Raw genomic sequence first — 14,748 nt, forward strand, 5'->3', positions numbered from 1 at the left:
TGTTGATGAACAGGAACACTGTTGCAGCCGGCCATACCTCCTTGGAAACCTACCTTCGGCTATGAATACCCCAAATGGTATGATCATCTTATCATATCTTATCACATTATCATCATATTATACCTGATATCTGCTCTAGCAATCTCTTAATATACTTTTATATTTAAAGAGCAATCTAGTCTGATTCTCACGCCGGAGGGTGGTCACAAGGAGGAACCCCCCTCTTCTCAGTGACGAGCTCACGGTGTCTGTTTTGCAGGTTATCAGAAGAACCATCTTCCAAGGGTCTAACCCCTCGTGGGAAACAGCTATCCAACCCCCAGGTTACCAGTAATCTGTCCGGGGTCCGGTTAGTGTTTCTTCATTGGCGCCATCCGTGCATAAAGCTAGAACTACAATTTTCTCCAGTTTTTTCAAACTTTTACAAAGATGGTTAGAGAAATTCCGGTAACCACAACCCCAGCTACTGGGGGGAATACCGGCAACACAGTTTTTACGAACACTACCCCGGCTACCGAAGCAGGGGCAAGTGAAGTAAATTTTACGAACACTACCCCACTTACCAAAGCTGGGGCAAGTGCAGTAAATGATCGCCTACTGGGATCCACCGATACCCAGTTTGAGAAACGAAGACTCCCCCGCCAGACTCTCGATGAAGTTAAGGCATGGGCGGAGGCACGACAAAAGGAATTCCAGGCTGAGTTGGACGAACGCTTGCGTTCCGTGCAACAGGCCGACGAATTCGAATACTGGGAGGATGACTCGGAGGAATCCGACTCCGACGCGAACCCTCGCCATAGGGCAAAAGGGAAGCGTAAGGAAACGGAATCCCAACCGAAAAGGCATTTTGGACAAGCCTTCAAACCAAAAAGCACAGGTGGAAGTCCACGAGACTTCTCCAAAACGTTCAGACCAAACGTTGCGAATGCAGGAACGTCCAAGTTTGCAAGGGACATTGCGGAAGCAATCGCCCCAAAGAGTGCCAAACAAATGCCTAACATAGGCACATATGACGGTTTATCTGATCCAGACGATCATTTGAACAGGTTCATAGCGGGGGCAACCGTCAGCAATTGGACGGAACCCACGTGGTGCTACATGTTCCAAATGACGCTTGTTGGGGCTGCTAGAGCTTGGTTTGATCGTCTACCGGTCAACCACATCTACGACTGGGCAGACTTCCAACAGAAGTTTAGCCAACACTTCAGCCAACAACGGAAGTATACCGAGGAGCAATGGACAATCCTCAAATGCATACGAGAGGAAGATGAATCTCTGCCAAACTTCATCACTCGCTTCAACTCAAAGAAGCTAAGTTTGGGCAATATCAGCGAAGATCTTGTTCGCGCTGCCTTCATCCAGGGCGCACATGACCCAGAGCTCATCCGCACCCTAACGGGTAAAGATGGCATGCCATCCACATGGGATGGCATCATGACAGCAGCAAAACGCTATGCGGAAACAGAGAAGCAACTGGGTAGAGATCTCCCACAGAGCACAAACCTCTACACTCAGAAGACGAGAGAAGACAACGTCCTCACCGCCAGACTAAATAAAAAACGGAAGCTAGGCATTTGGCAGTCAAGGGTAAACTATGACACCTCATCCGGCTTGCAACATCGGTTGGGCGGAAGGGATAATGTACAGCCGCACCGAAACTCCAGATGGACGCCACTCACCAAAAGCGTCACTGAGATATTCGCCACTGAAGAGCTCCCGTGGCCAAAACCTCCGATAATCCGACATCGTCACGATGCTGATCGGAGCAAATACTGTGACTTTCACAAGACAAAGGGCCACAACACTGAAGAATGCATAGATGTAAAAGACATGGTCGAAGCATTTGTCAGAGATGGGACGCTCGCGCACCTCGTGGCGCAATAAAGGCTGAACAGGCGGGTGCGTGTAGAACCCCAGCTGGGGAAAACACGAATCAATTCCAGCTTCAATATCGAGACTACATGCTGCGCAAAGAACGAGATCCCGAACCAGGTGCGTATCGGCTCGATGGCACTCCCATCCCAACATGGAAGGGAGCTCATTTACACAGTTTGCATGTAAATCAATTCCAATTTGTAAAGAAAAGGCCAAGAGCCACTTCTAATGGAAATGATTCTCTTTAAGAACATCGAAGCTGATGATTTTACATTTATACTTTTCTGAACACTAATATGCCGGTTTTCACCGCATAATTACGTGAAGTCATTGCATGGGAAGGCGGTCCTACCCGCACGAACCCAATAACTTGACAAACCTTCACGCAGGTCAGTTTGAGAAAAAGTTCAGCACCCAAAAATGAAAGTGCCGGTCTATCCGCATGAATCATTAAAGGAAACTGAATAATAACCTATCAACAACCGCGCGTCGAACGGTTAAACTATGCAACACTGGTGACGGCGTTCACATTACGTGAAGTCGTTGCATGGGAAGGCGGTCCTACCCGCACGAACCCAATAACTTGACAAACCTTCACGCAGGTCAGTTGAAGGGGAAGAGTTCAATTATCCCATTAAATGAAAGTGCCGGTCTATCCGCATGAATCATGAAAGGAAACCGAACACTAACCTATCGACAACCGCGCGTCGAACGGTTCAAAACAAAATTCTTAAAAAGGATAAGGAAAACCTACACGCAGGTCAGATAAGGGTAAAGTTTTGCCATCCTACTAAGTGCAAGTGACGGTTCTACCCGCACAATCACGAAAGAGGAAGCAAGACTTCCTGTTATCAACCACGTTCAAAGGTTAACTTATCCTCAAAAGGTGAGGAAAACCTACACGCAGGTCAGATAAGGGTAAAGTTTTGCCATCCTACTAAGTGCAAGTGACGGTTTTACCCGCACAATCACGAAAGAGGAAGCAAGACTTCCTGTTATCAACCACGTTTAAAGGTTAACTTATCCTCAAAAGGTGAGGAAAACCTACACGCAGGTCAGATAAGGGTAAAGTTTTGCCATCCTACTAAGTGCAAGTGACGGTTTTACCCGCACAATCACGAAAGAGAAAGCGAAAACTTTAATCCATTATCAACCACGTTCAAAGGTTAACTTATCTTAATGCCTTAGAAATTTCGAAAAGGAAAACCTACACGCAGGTCAGATGAAGGTTAAAGTTTAGCCATCCTACCAAGTGCAAGTGACGGTTCTACCCGCACAATCACGAAGGAGGGAGCGAAACTTTAACCCATTATCAACCACGTTCAAAGGTTCTTATTCTAAACACTTGGAAAATTGCTAATTTAAACTAAGTATGCAAGTCATAAGTTTATAAAGCAAGGAACCCAAAGAAGGAAATAACAATCTTATACGCAAAAAGATTAATATTTCAAGAATATATTACAAGAATGGCCGGGTAACTACCCGCCTAAAAGAATAAAACTATACAAGTCTATCTTAGCAATGGGAAGGGATCTTCAGGATCAAGCTTCAGGGCCGCTTCCACTTGGACCCGCTCCGTCAGAAGAACGGGGTGGTTCGAGGAACGCTTTGAGGACAGCTAACCCATCATCAGCAGCAGCTACTTCGTCCACCTTTTCCACCACTGGATGCGGGAAGGCGGCGTATTGGTTCAATGCTTGGTCATAAATGGCTTCGGTATCCACATCGAACAAAGGGAAGTTGGAAGGCGGGACGCCTTTCTCAACAAACCCTAGACCAAGCAGGAAGCCGGCCTTTTCCCCATCCTCATGAGAAGCGTTGAGGGCTGCGGTCATAGCATCATCGTAAGAGGTCTCTGAAAAGACCCGACGCACAACCTACAAAGAAAACACAAGTATTAGAACCTTTTCTTACAAAAGAAAAGCGGGAAGATAAAACTAAACATACCTGAGGCAACGCTTCTCGAAGAAGCCATTGGAGGGCAGCTTGAGCTTCGTTATGGGCGCGTTCGGCTTCGCTCTTGTTAAGGTTGGCAAGTAAAACTTCCTTTGCGGCAGCCTCTTCGACGCCCTTAAGTTTCCGCTCGGTGTGGTCAAGCACCCCCCTCTGGTCCAGGATTTCCTGGAGTTTCTTGGCATCTTCCATTGCCAAGGCATCATGAGCGCGTTGGAGAGCCTCTAATTTGGCCTTGAGCTCCTCATTCTCCACACGCAAAGGCTCAGCAACGGCTTCAGCCTTGGCAGCCCTCTCGGTTGCGTTTCGCGCAGTCTCCCTGGCCAGCCGAAGCTGTTCATTCACAGCTTGGGCAGCCTTGGAGCGGGCCTCGAGTCGCGCCTGAACTTCAACCTCGAGGGCCTTGAAGGCCTTCTCCTTGTCGGCGGCAGCTGCCGCCAGCTGTTGGTTCTCCTCCCGAAGAGCACGCGCCTCAGATACGTCCTTGGCGCGAGCTGCTTTCAACTTGTCGTTTTCACGACAAAGCAGCTCGACGCGCGGCTGCATCCGGGCTTGGAGAACCCGAAGCTCATTGGTTAGCCTACCCTCCTGGTAGCTAGCCATGGCTTCCCCCAACGCACCATGAGGAGCAGCGTGGCGAGCCCAGTCCACGCACTCCACAGGGGTACGGAGGGTTGTTCCTCGGCGTATGTTCCATCGCGGAACATACACTTCATTGGAATCCGACACTGCAAAAGAAACAAAGGCAGTAAGGAAAAGATGATAAAAAACAAGGGAAAAAGAAAGGAACCCCACGCACCTGTAGGGTCAATGACAGGCCGATAGCCGCCAAACCCATCACCTGAACCTAAAGGAAATCCATCCAACAGGTCAGGCAGACGGGAAGGTGGCAAAGATCGGCGGGAAGCCCTGCGCGTACCTGATGATCCGGCCATCGGTGCCGGTGGCGCGGGCATGGTGGCAGCCGCCGTGGTCGCCGTTGGGGTCGCCGCCGTGGTCGCCGCCTCGTAGTCAGCAGCAGCAGTAACCGCCGGCTCTGTGAAGGATGCTGTAAAAATCGCACTCATTGCCGGCGGGGACGTCATCTCAGCTGGAACAGTCTGCTCAGGAGCAACTGAACCAGCGGAAGCCGCCGCGGTCACCTGGGTCGACGCCTCAGCTAGGCTGACCAAGCCTACCGTCATTGGCGGAAGGGTACTCCTCTGCGCTTCACCCCGGAATGCGTCAGCATCCACGCCTGCACAAAGAGGAGAGTGTTGGATAAATTTATGAAGTGAAATCTACAGACATTATGATTGTACTTACGGGTTTTCTTGACCCTGAACGTACGGACGGGCGGGGAGGAATCCGATGGAGCCGGCCTCTTGGTACCGGTCACCGTCGTCTTCGTTGGTTCTCCGGAGGTAACGGTCGTAGCCTCCGGAGCAATGGTCTTCTCACCACTGGGCTTCCCCGCCACTTCTTCACTATCTGACTCCGAGTCAGATAGAACTACTGGATCAGCTGTGGAGGCCTTCTCCTTCCCCTTCACGCCGGCAGCAGCCTTTTTCTTCCGCACCAACGGAGGAGCATCTGAGGATTCCTCAGAAGAAGACGGGTCAGGAATTCCAGCAGCGGGTACAGCATTGAGGGATTGAGGAAAGAATATCGCCTTACCTGGCCGCCGATGGCTCAGGATCTCGTGGCCCAGCGGATAGACCTCCACAAACCGATCCGCCGTTTGCTCCAGGATGGGCAACTCGCCCTCGTCCAGAGCACGAGTACCCATCCGCGCAGGACCGTCGGTTTCCCGCGGGTACAGAAGCGACTCCAAATCATTTCCCTCTGAAAGAATAAACAGTTAGAAGACAAACGCGTATCAAAAAGAAAGACAAGACATACCATAGGGAATAGAGTTCAAACCGTATTCGAGAAGGATGGGAACCTGAGACGCATCCTTCCACACCCGGCTCATCCCTAACATGACCATCCCGGACTCCGCAAACCGGTAAACCGGAGATTGGATCCGGGATATCTTCGAAAACCATTCCGCCTCCTGGTAGTTGGGGGCGTGAAGGCTCGGTATCGCTTGGCCATTTTTAAACTTCATGGCAAGGGGGACGGCGCGGGTAGAAATGTAGAAGAATTCCTGCTTCCACGCGCGAAGACTGCGCTCGGTGTCGCAAATCTTCAGACCCTTAATACGGGTCGTCAGGGTGTACCACCCCTGGATGCACCTCCAGGTATAGAAGGTCATCAGGCGGTCCACATGGGGCTCGATGCCCAAAATCCGGCACACCCACTCAAAATGGCGAATCTTGGCGATCGCCATGGGGTGCAGCTCGGTCAAATGAACACCGTGCCTCTCAAGGACACGGTAAACAAATTTTGTCAATGGGAATCTAAGATTCCCATAGACAAAAAATGCAGCATAAACCCCGATCTTGCCTCTGGGGGCATCGTACACGGTCTGGTGGGATTCAGGAAACTCAGGCTCGAGATGATCGAGCATGAACTTCCTGACAACATACCGGTACTGATCGCCGGGCAGAGCACACTGGCACTCGCCAGCAGTACCCCTGTCGTCAGCTATAGCTTCAGCATCACGAGAAGACATCTTGCAGAGAAAGAAGGGAACGATTTCGAGAGAATGCTCGATTGAATAAAGGAGTATTCGCCGGAAATCGCCTTAAAGATGAAGAGAAGAGTGAAAAGTGTGAATTGCAAAATAACCCTCTCCCCCTTTATATAGTAATCGCAATTAATGCGGTGAATTTAATGCGGAGGAGAGAGAAATCGAATGTGCAATGAAACTATGACACGTGGCAAAAAGCAAGCTGGCAACAGCTGTTGAAAGGACGTATGCCAGTAATTTCGCGGCCACGCGCCCGAAAAATCGCGCCCACGCGCCTGAAAAAGCGACTAGAATGACCATGTTCTGTCACGTCACCATAACTTCCTGCACGTCCTGACACAGTCAGAAGAAACCGTCGCACGACGTTTCAGAGGTTTGGACTGTTCTTATCTTTTCACCAACTATTCGAATTTCAAAATTCAAAAATTCGAAAATATTAAAAAGTAAGCGGGAAAATACCCCTTACCCCTTGGCAAACAAGTAACCGTAAGACGGATGCGGGTACAGTGTAAAGGCAAAACCCTTCACATACCTAGCACCCGCAGGGAATTGAAGTCAAGAACCTTGGCAAATAAGTAACCGTAAGACGGATGCGGGTACAGTGTAAAGGCAAAACCCTTCACATACCTAGCACCCGCAGGGAATTGACGCCAAGTAAACCTTGGTGAACAAGTAACCGAAAGACGGATGCGGGTACAGTGTTAAGGCAAAACCCTTCACATACCTAGCACCCGCAGGGAATTGAAGCCAAGTACCTCGGCAACCAAGTAACTATAAGACGGCTGCAGGTAAAGTGTTAAGGCAAAACCCTTCACATACCTAGCACCCGCAGGGAATTGACGCCAGGAATACCTTGGAAGTAAAGTAACCGTAAGACGAGCGCTGGTACAGTGTTAAGGCAAAACCCTTCACATACCTAGCGCTCCGCTGGGAATTGAAACCAGGAAGGATCTTCTGGGCAATGCTTGCGGAAACGGAAATAACATCCCCGCATAGCAGGAAGGTCGAGAACTACGTTGTTTGAAGCTCCAGAATGGAATTGGTGGTTTTAACATAATTGATCACTATGTTCAAAACTACCAAAACCTCATGGAAAATACATACAACTGGGACTCAATGCTCCTGACTTGCGTGGAGGTTACAGACCTACCCGCATCATACCCAAAGACCAAGCAGGAAACTCGGGCATTTCTGCAAGTGACAAGGACTTCCGCGGAAAGAATCCCCATGGAAAACCTTACAAAACCCTTTTCAAAACCCTTTGCTCAAGTCCAAAAGTTCACCTCACTTTATTAAACACTCATGAGAAGAACATTGGACTGGGGGGACTTGAAGAGGTAGGTCCCAGCAGAGCCCAGTTGGACCCGCAAGACTCACCTTAAACAGGGACGTCTGCGCAGAGACCAACTGGATCCGCAGGACCAACCATGCTCAGAGACGTGACGTCCTTACGCGCAGTACGCAAGCTGGTCCCGCAGGAAATGCCTCCCAATGGTGAAGGACTCCGCCTATCCCCGCAGCCTCGGATACAAGCCATTAGGGAAGGCCACCCGCGCAGCATGGCTACACGCACAAGGCACTTAGCTCTCGATCATTCAGTGTCACCTGAAGGAATGAGCCAAGCCGGGAGCAATCCCGCACAGAGGCGGGAGGGGGAATACTCCCGCCCAAATAAGCCAGTCCGTATACTGAAGGATCTTTTACTGTACCTGACGAGGTATGGGCGAAAGATCTGATCAGAGATACGACAGCTCACTGATACAGTATGGCGAGCAGCATGCTCCTGTACTATATCACTATTAGCCGCTGCCTACTCACCAACTACTGTCATACCACGTGCGTAGCCGGCAGTTGGTGGAAAGGGAATAGTACACAGCAGGCCTGGTCACTATCAGCCACTGCCTACCCACCAACTACCAGCAGGGCACGTGCGTAGGCTACTGTTGATGAACAGGAACACTGTTGCAGCCGGCCATACCTCCTTGGAAACCTACCTTCGGCTATAAATACCCCAAATGGTATGATCATCTTATCATATCTTATCACATTATCATCATATTATACCTGATATCTGCTCTAGCAATCTCTTAATATACTTTTATATTTAAAGAGCAATCTAGTCTGATTCTCACGCCGGAGGGTGGTCACAAGGAGGAACCCCCCTCTTCTCAGTGACGAGCTCACGGTGTCTGTTTTGCAGGTTATCAGAAGAACCATCTTCCAAGGGTCTAACCCCTCGTGGGAAACAGCTATCCAACCCCCAGGTTACCAGTAATCTGTCCGGGGTCCGGTTAGTATTTCTTCACCAAGGGAGCCGGATTCAATGGGTTCCGCAAAGCATGTTGTGCTCTCAATACTTGGGTTATGGAGTTCACCAAATAAAACAAACAAACAGACTACACTTGTTTATGAGTCCTTGAATTCTACCTTTTTTATTCCTTTTTGCATTTTTTTCTTTAATTCTCAAGGGTGTGTATGTGTAAGCTTGAATTGCACTGCAATAATAAATACAAATATTGAATACCAACATTTCATTAAAGTAACTTATCCGTGGTGCAGTTGGTGGGTCGTCACCACGTCAGTGGAATGAAACATGACATCTTTCCGCTAAGCAGGTGGAATGTAACTTCGGAGGATTGTCAACCAATTATATATGTATATTTGTTACTCTTTTTTTTTATAATACATAATTAAAAAAACATCTAAAATCCTTGTGTCTTGTGTTCGTTTAATTTATGTAGTTTATTGTGTGGGTGTTTTGCATATCCGAGATCGTACGAGGAGTCACTCGAAACCCCCTGTATGCATCTTTGTATATCCGTGAAAAATCAATGTGTTCCCATGACTCTGTATTTGTTCTCAACTAAGTCCGCCCTTGTTAATATAAGAAGAATTCACCACAAAGCTCAATTCCTCCATAACCCAACGCCAAATCATATCATTCCAGTTTTCTAGGAATCAATGTTAGAGAATAAATAGGCACTTGCCCATGGCTTCAATTTGAAAAAACAACTATGAGTTGCACTCCTTTGGTGAAAAGACAAATAAGCAAGAGTAGTTGTGTTTATAAAAGTCTCTTTATGTTTATGCTGGTGCAGCAGAGTTGAACAGACATTAACTGCACTGAAGTTGCAGAAAACAAGTATCTGTGTTCTCTTTTACCTTTTTGTGCAGGTGGCCACGTTTGTTTCTTCAAATGGAAAAGGTTTCAGGCTTTTCTTTTAGTTTCAGGAAGGCAAGAGACAAACAAGATCAATGGATATCTTTGAATATCATCAATAAATGGAGATCCAAATCCAAATCCTTACAGAAACCATACTCCCATGATGTCTCGCCTCTCAAAAGAGCACAACCACCCTTATGGTGGTGATGAACCAAGAGAAGCATTTAAGAAAGAGATGAGGGAGTTGGAAGAAATGCTGTCAAAACTGAAAACACAACATCAAAACCCATCATCATCATCTGCTGCTGCTGCTGTCAACACTCCTACCAGAAGGAGAAGAAAGGTAATTAGTAATTAGTAATGTAATACTACATCACTACATCACTTTGTTTAAATATTAATTGTTTTTGTTGGGGATATAAAACAAGGGGAAGATCAGCAGAAGACAAGCAGACCAGGATGCGATTAAGAGGACGGTTTATGTCTCTGACATTGATCACCAGGTAAGCTAAGCTGGTGGGTCATATATATCTTTGTAGCTAGCTAGGAATGTAAATGTTACTTCCTTTCCTTAAGAAAAATTATCTATCATTTCATTTGGTGTTAGGTCACCGAACAACAGCTGGCTGCTCTCTTTGTAAATTGTGGGCAGGTCAGTTATCACAACATCAGTATTATTATTATTATTATTATTATTATTATTATTATTATTATTATTATTATTATTTATGCTGCTAATTTATCACTCTCGTGTTTACTCAAGGTTGTGGATTGCCGTGTGTGCGGTGACCCGAATTCCATTCTTCGTTTCGCCTTCATTGAGTTTACTGAAGAGGGTATGGTTTGGTTTACTTAGTAGATAGATATTGTGCATGTGGGTGTGATTGAGCTGTTTGTGTGTTGTGTGGGTGCAGAAGGTGCAAGGAATGCATTGAGTATGGGTGCATATTACCCTGTGAGGGTGAGGCCTTCTAAAACAGCCATTGCACCAGTAAATCCAAGTTTGTTGCCCAAGGTGAGATCATCTTCATATTTTTATCATTGGAATGTGTAATATACTTTGCGTGTGTTTTAGTCAGAGGATGAGAGGGAAATGTGTGCAAGAACTATCTACTGCACTAACATTGACAACAAGGTGGTATTTCATATTTGGTATTGTTAGTGGATGGGATTGCATCATAACATACTTTGGTTTAAAGCAGGTTACCCAGGCAGAGGTCAAACTCTTCTTTGAGTCGCTCTGTGGACAGGTAGGCGGACTTGTAAATGTTTGGATTATCGTGGGATGGGATGGCATGACAGGAATACAATTTTGCAGGTGCACCGCTTGAGGATGCTTAAAGACCGTCATCATCCCACTCGCATTGCATTTGTTGAGTTTGTGATGGTAAGTTCCCTCCCTCATTCATATAGTGGCTTGCTTAATCAGTTGACTCTTAGATATCGAGTGAGTGAATTTTATGCAGGCTGAGAGTGCAACTGCAGCTCTCAACTGTAGCGGTGCAGTGTTGGGAAGTTTACCAGTAAGGTGCTGCATACATTTGGAATAATACTTAATAAATATATATATGCATTTGACTTATCTGTAATGATGCAGGGTGAGCCCTTCAAAGACTCCAGTTCGTGCTGGTGGGTTAAAGATTAAAATTTAGCCAAGAGAAAGTAACCATTCATTAGCAATTGTTGTTTTGTGGCATTGGTTACTTACTTGTAGTTGTTGCTAGGCATCAAAAACCCAGGCAGATTAATATATCACTTAAACGAAACAAATGAAATTGCCTTGCCACAGATAGATACGATAATAGTTGAAATTTGAAAACAAAACAAACATGTGTTGTTGATGATTAACTATTATTGAAGCAATGAAATGAAATCGTTAAGAAGAATTGTCTTTGTTGCCAATTCTATAAACGATACGGCCCCTGACAATAAAAATATTGTTGATAGTAATTTTGATATTCACTTGTACATTTTTAAATAATTTAATGTCAATAAGTTTAGAGGAATATTTTTAAATAATTTAATGTCAATAAGTTTAGAGGATTACCGGTGGGTTGTATGACATGTTTTTAGCAGGAATTAAATTTAATTAAACTATTTGTGAGTCCCATTTCAAATTTAACCCACCCACATCCTCTTAAAACTACTTTTATACACATAATGTAATAATGTAATGTAATAAATCATAAACTCTTTTTTATTCTAACTAATACAAATGAACAATAAAAAAAATGTTCAAAGGTAGAATTATGTGAGACCTATACTAACAAAGCCTAAAATTATATGAAAATGCAATTGTCGAAACACTTAAACATACATTACTAGTTAAAGAATAATATTCTTGTATAGGACATAGTAAGGTGGTTCAAATATATCCATCAATTTAGCAGCAAATAGATACAAATTGTTAACAAAAACTCACATATTTCATTTCAACATAGCAACTGGAATGCATTATGTTTACACTTTAAAATAAAAGATAGCAAAATATGGGGTTTATTTGTTATTACCCCAACAGTCCAATACCACACCATTGCTTAGTTATACACCAGTTTTTGTTAGTCCAAATGATTTTAAACAGACTCCTAACTTGTTACCATTCAAAAAGGAATATACTTGAAGATGGCCAGTAGCTACGAAACAACTAATTAATACAAATAGTGAACGCCCAAAATTTATTATAAATACATCTACTTTCCGTTTTTCACGATAATCCAACCTCATAAAATTGGTATACACTTGAAAATGACTCATACTAAAACGGTACCATCTTTCTTTTTCTTTTCTTTTTTTGGTAAAGGGGAAGAACTCAGAAAGTTTATAATTTTATCATTAAAAGCTACAAAAGAAAAGGATTGTTTAATCAAGGACATGTCCCCAAGTAAAATCAACAATCTGAACTACTATAAAAAGGGATCCTAAATAAATTAAAATGCCCTATTCATCTCACATACCCCCTAAATTCACACTCATTGCAAATCAAATTGACAACTCTATGAACTGCCCAACACCATATTACCATAAACTTATGCTGATGATGATGATAAACAATTTCAAAATGGTTGAAGTACCAATTGTTTGATAATCAAGCATCGGTCTATAAGAAAATAGACAAAAACCGGACAACAATCAGCAAACATCATATCCATTGATAACGAGCCAATTGTACAATAATTCACTGTTATGCCTATTACTACGTTTTGTTAACAAACCAAAGCGAAACAAACGAAGCATGGTTCATGTTCGTTTATATAGCATTAAACTTGTTCGCGAACGGTTCATGAACACTAACGAACATGTACCATTTAAGTAAAAAGCAACATCTTTAATCCAAAAGATTAGGCATATTATATCACCTTAATTATATATAAAGCCAAGTATTTGAGATGATAAACATAGTAATCCCCCAATCGGCGGTTTTATTATGATAATGTCAACGAAGCACAAATTATATTTTTTAATTTGTTAATTAAAGCAAGACTTTATAAAACAAATAAAAAATGAAACAAACTGAATATAAACAATAAAATTATAAAATAAAAATGTTAGGTTGGTTATTACAAACAAAATATTATAAAAATATAAAGCAAACCTTTAACTACAACAAACATAAACAAACAAACATAAATAAACATATTAATGAACATTGACAAACACAAATGAACGGACACAAACTTCATTCATGTCCGTTCATTTAACTTAATGAATAAAATTTCTTGTTCGTATTCATTCATATATTAAACAAACAAACGTAAATGAATTTCCACCAAACAGTTCACATATTATTAAACTATTCACTTAACGTTTTGTTTATTTACCATTACACCTAAATAAATCAAATCATACCCATAAAAAAAGAAATTGCATTAATCTGCAAGCCAACAACATATATTTAGTTACTCGACTCAATTCAAGGCAACCAAACGCAAACGTGTAAGCTCATTGAAGAAACACTAACCGGACCCCGGGCAGATTACTGGTAACCTGGGGTTAGATAGATGTTTTCCACGAGGGGTTAGACCCAGGGAAGATGGTTCTTCTGATAACCTGCAAAACAGACACCGTGAGCTTGTCACTGAGAAGGGGGGGTTCCTCCTTGTGACCACCCTCCGGCGTGAGAATCAGACTAGATTGCTCTTTAAATATAAATGTATATTAAGAGATTGCTAGAGCAGATATCAGGTATATTATGATGATATAAGATAAGATGAGATGGTCATACCATTTGTGGTATTTATAGCCGAAGGTAGGTTTCCAAGGAGGTGTGGCCGGCTGCTACAGTGTTCCTGTTCCACCAATAGTGGCCTACGCACGTGCCCTGCTGGTAGTTGGTGGGTAGGCAGCGGCTGATAGTGACCAGGCCTGCTGTATACTATTCCTTTTCCACCAACTGCCGGCTATGCACGTGGTATGGCAGTAGTTGGTGAGTAGGCAGCGGCTAATAGTGACACAGTACAGGAGCATGCTGCTCGCCATACTGTGGTCAATAAGCTGTCGTATCTTTAGTCAGATCTTTTTCCCATACCTCGTCAGGTACAGTACAGAAGATCTTCCCGTATCGTACGGACTGGCTTATTTGGGCGGGAGTATTCCCCCTCCCGCCCTTGTGCGGGATTGTTCCCGGCTTTGCTCATTCCTTCAGGTGACACTGAGTGATTGAGAGCTAAGTGCCTTGTGCGTGTAGCCTTGCTGCGCGGGTGGCCTTCCCTGATGGCTTGTATCCGAGGCTGCGGGGACAGGCGGAGTCCTTCACCATTGGGAGGCATTTCTTGCGGGAACAGCTTGCGTACTGCGCGTAAGGACGTCACGTCTCTGAGCATGGTTGGTCCTGCGGATCCAGTTGGTTTCTGCGCAGACGTTCCTCTTCAAGGTGAGTCTTGCGGGTCCAACTGGGCTCTGCTGGGACCTACCTCTTCAAGTCCCCCCAGTCTAATGTTCTTCTCATGAGTGTTTAATAAAGTGAGGTGAACTTTTGGACTTAAGCAAAGGGTTTTGAAAAGGGTTTTTTAAGGTTTTCCATGGGGATTCCTCCCGCGGAAGTCCTTGTCACTTGCAGAAATTCCCGAGTTTCCTGCTTGGTCTTTGGGTATGATGCGGGTAGGTCTGTAACCTCCTCGCAAGTCAGGAGCGTTGAGTCCCACTT

The 14,748-nt window shown here is 44.7% G+C and overlaps 1 protein-coding gene across 1 annotated transcript; it reads left to right on the forward strand.

Annotated features, from left to right (window-relative positions):
- The first annotated feature begins 9,768 nt into the window (after positions 1-9,768).
- On the forward strand, positions 9,769-11,257 carry LOC143576946 (polyadenylate-binding protein-interacting protein 11-like). Its single transcript, XM_077060919.1, has 10 exons — positions 9,769-9,948; positions 10,034-10,108; positions 10,213-10,257; positions 10,369-10,441; positions 10,520-10,620; positions 10,681-10,740; positions 10,808-10,855; positions 10,924-10,992; positions 11,072-11,133; positions 11,203-11,257. Exons 1-10 carry the CDS (start codon positions 9,769-9,771, stop codon positions 11,255-11,257), a joined length of 768 nt encoding a protein of 255 aa, XP_076917034.1.
- The last annotated feature ends 3,491 nt before the right edge of the window (positions 11,258-14,748 follow it).

Source organism: Bidens hawaiensis, unplaced genomic scaffold (genome assembly GCF_021521415.1).
Source record: "Bidens hawaiensis isolate Kalapana, Puna unplaced genomic scaffold, B.hawaiensis_p1.1 tig00028432_1, whole genome shotgun sequence".
Lineage (NCBI taxonomy): Eukaryota > Viridiplantae > Streptophyta > Magnoliopsida > Asterales > Asteraceae > Bidens > Bidens hawaiensis.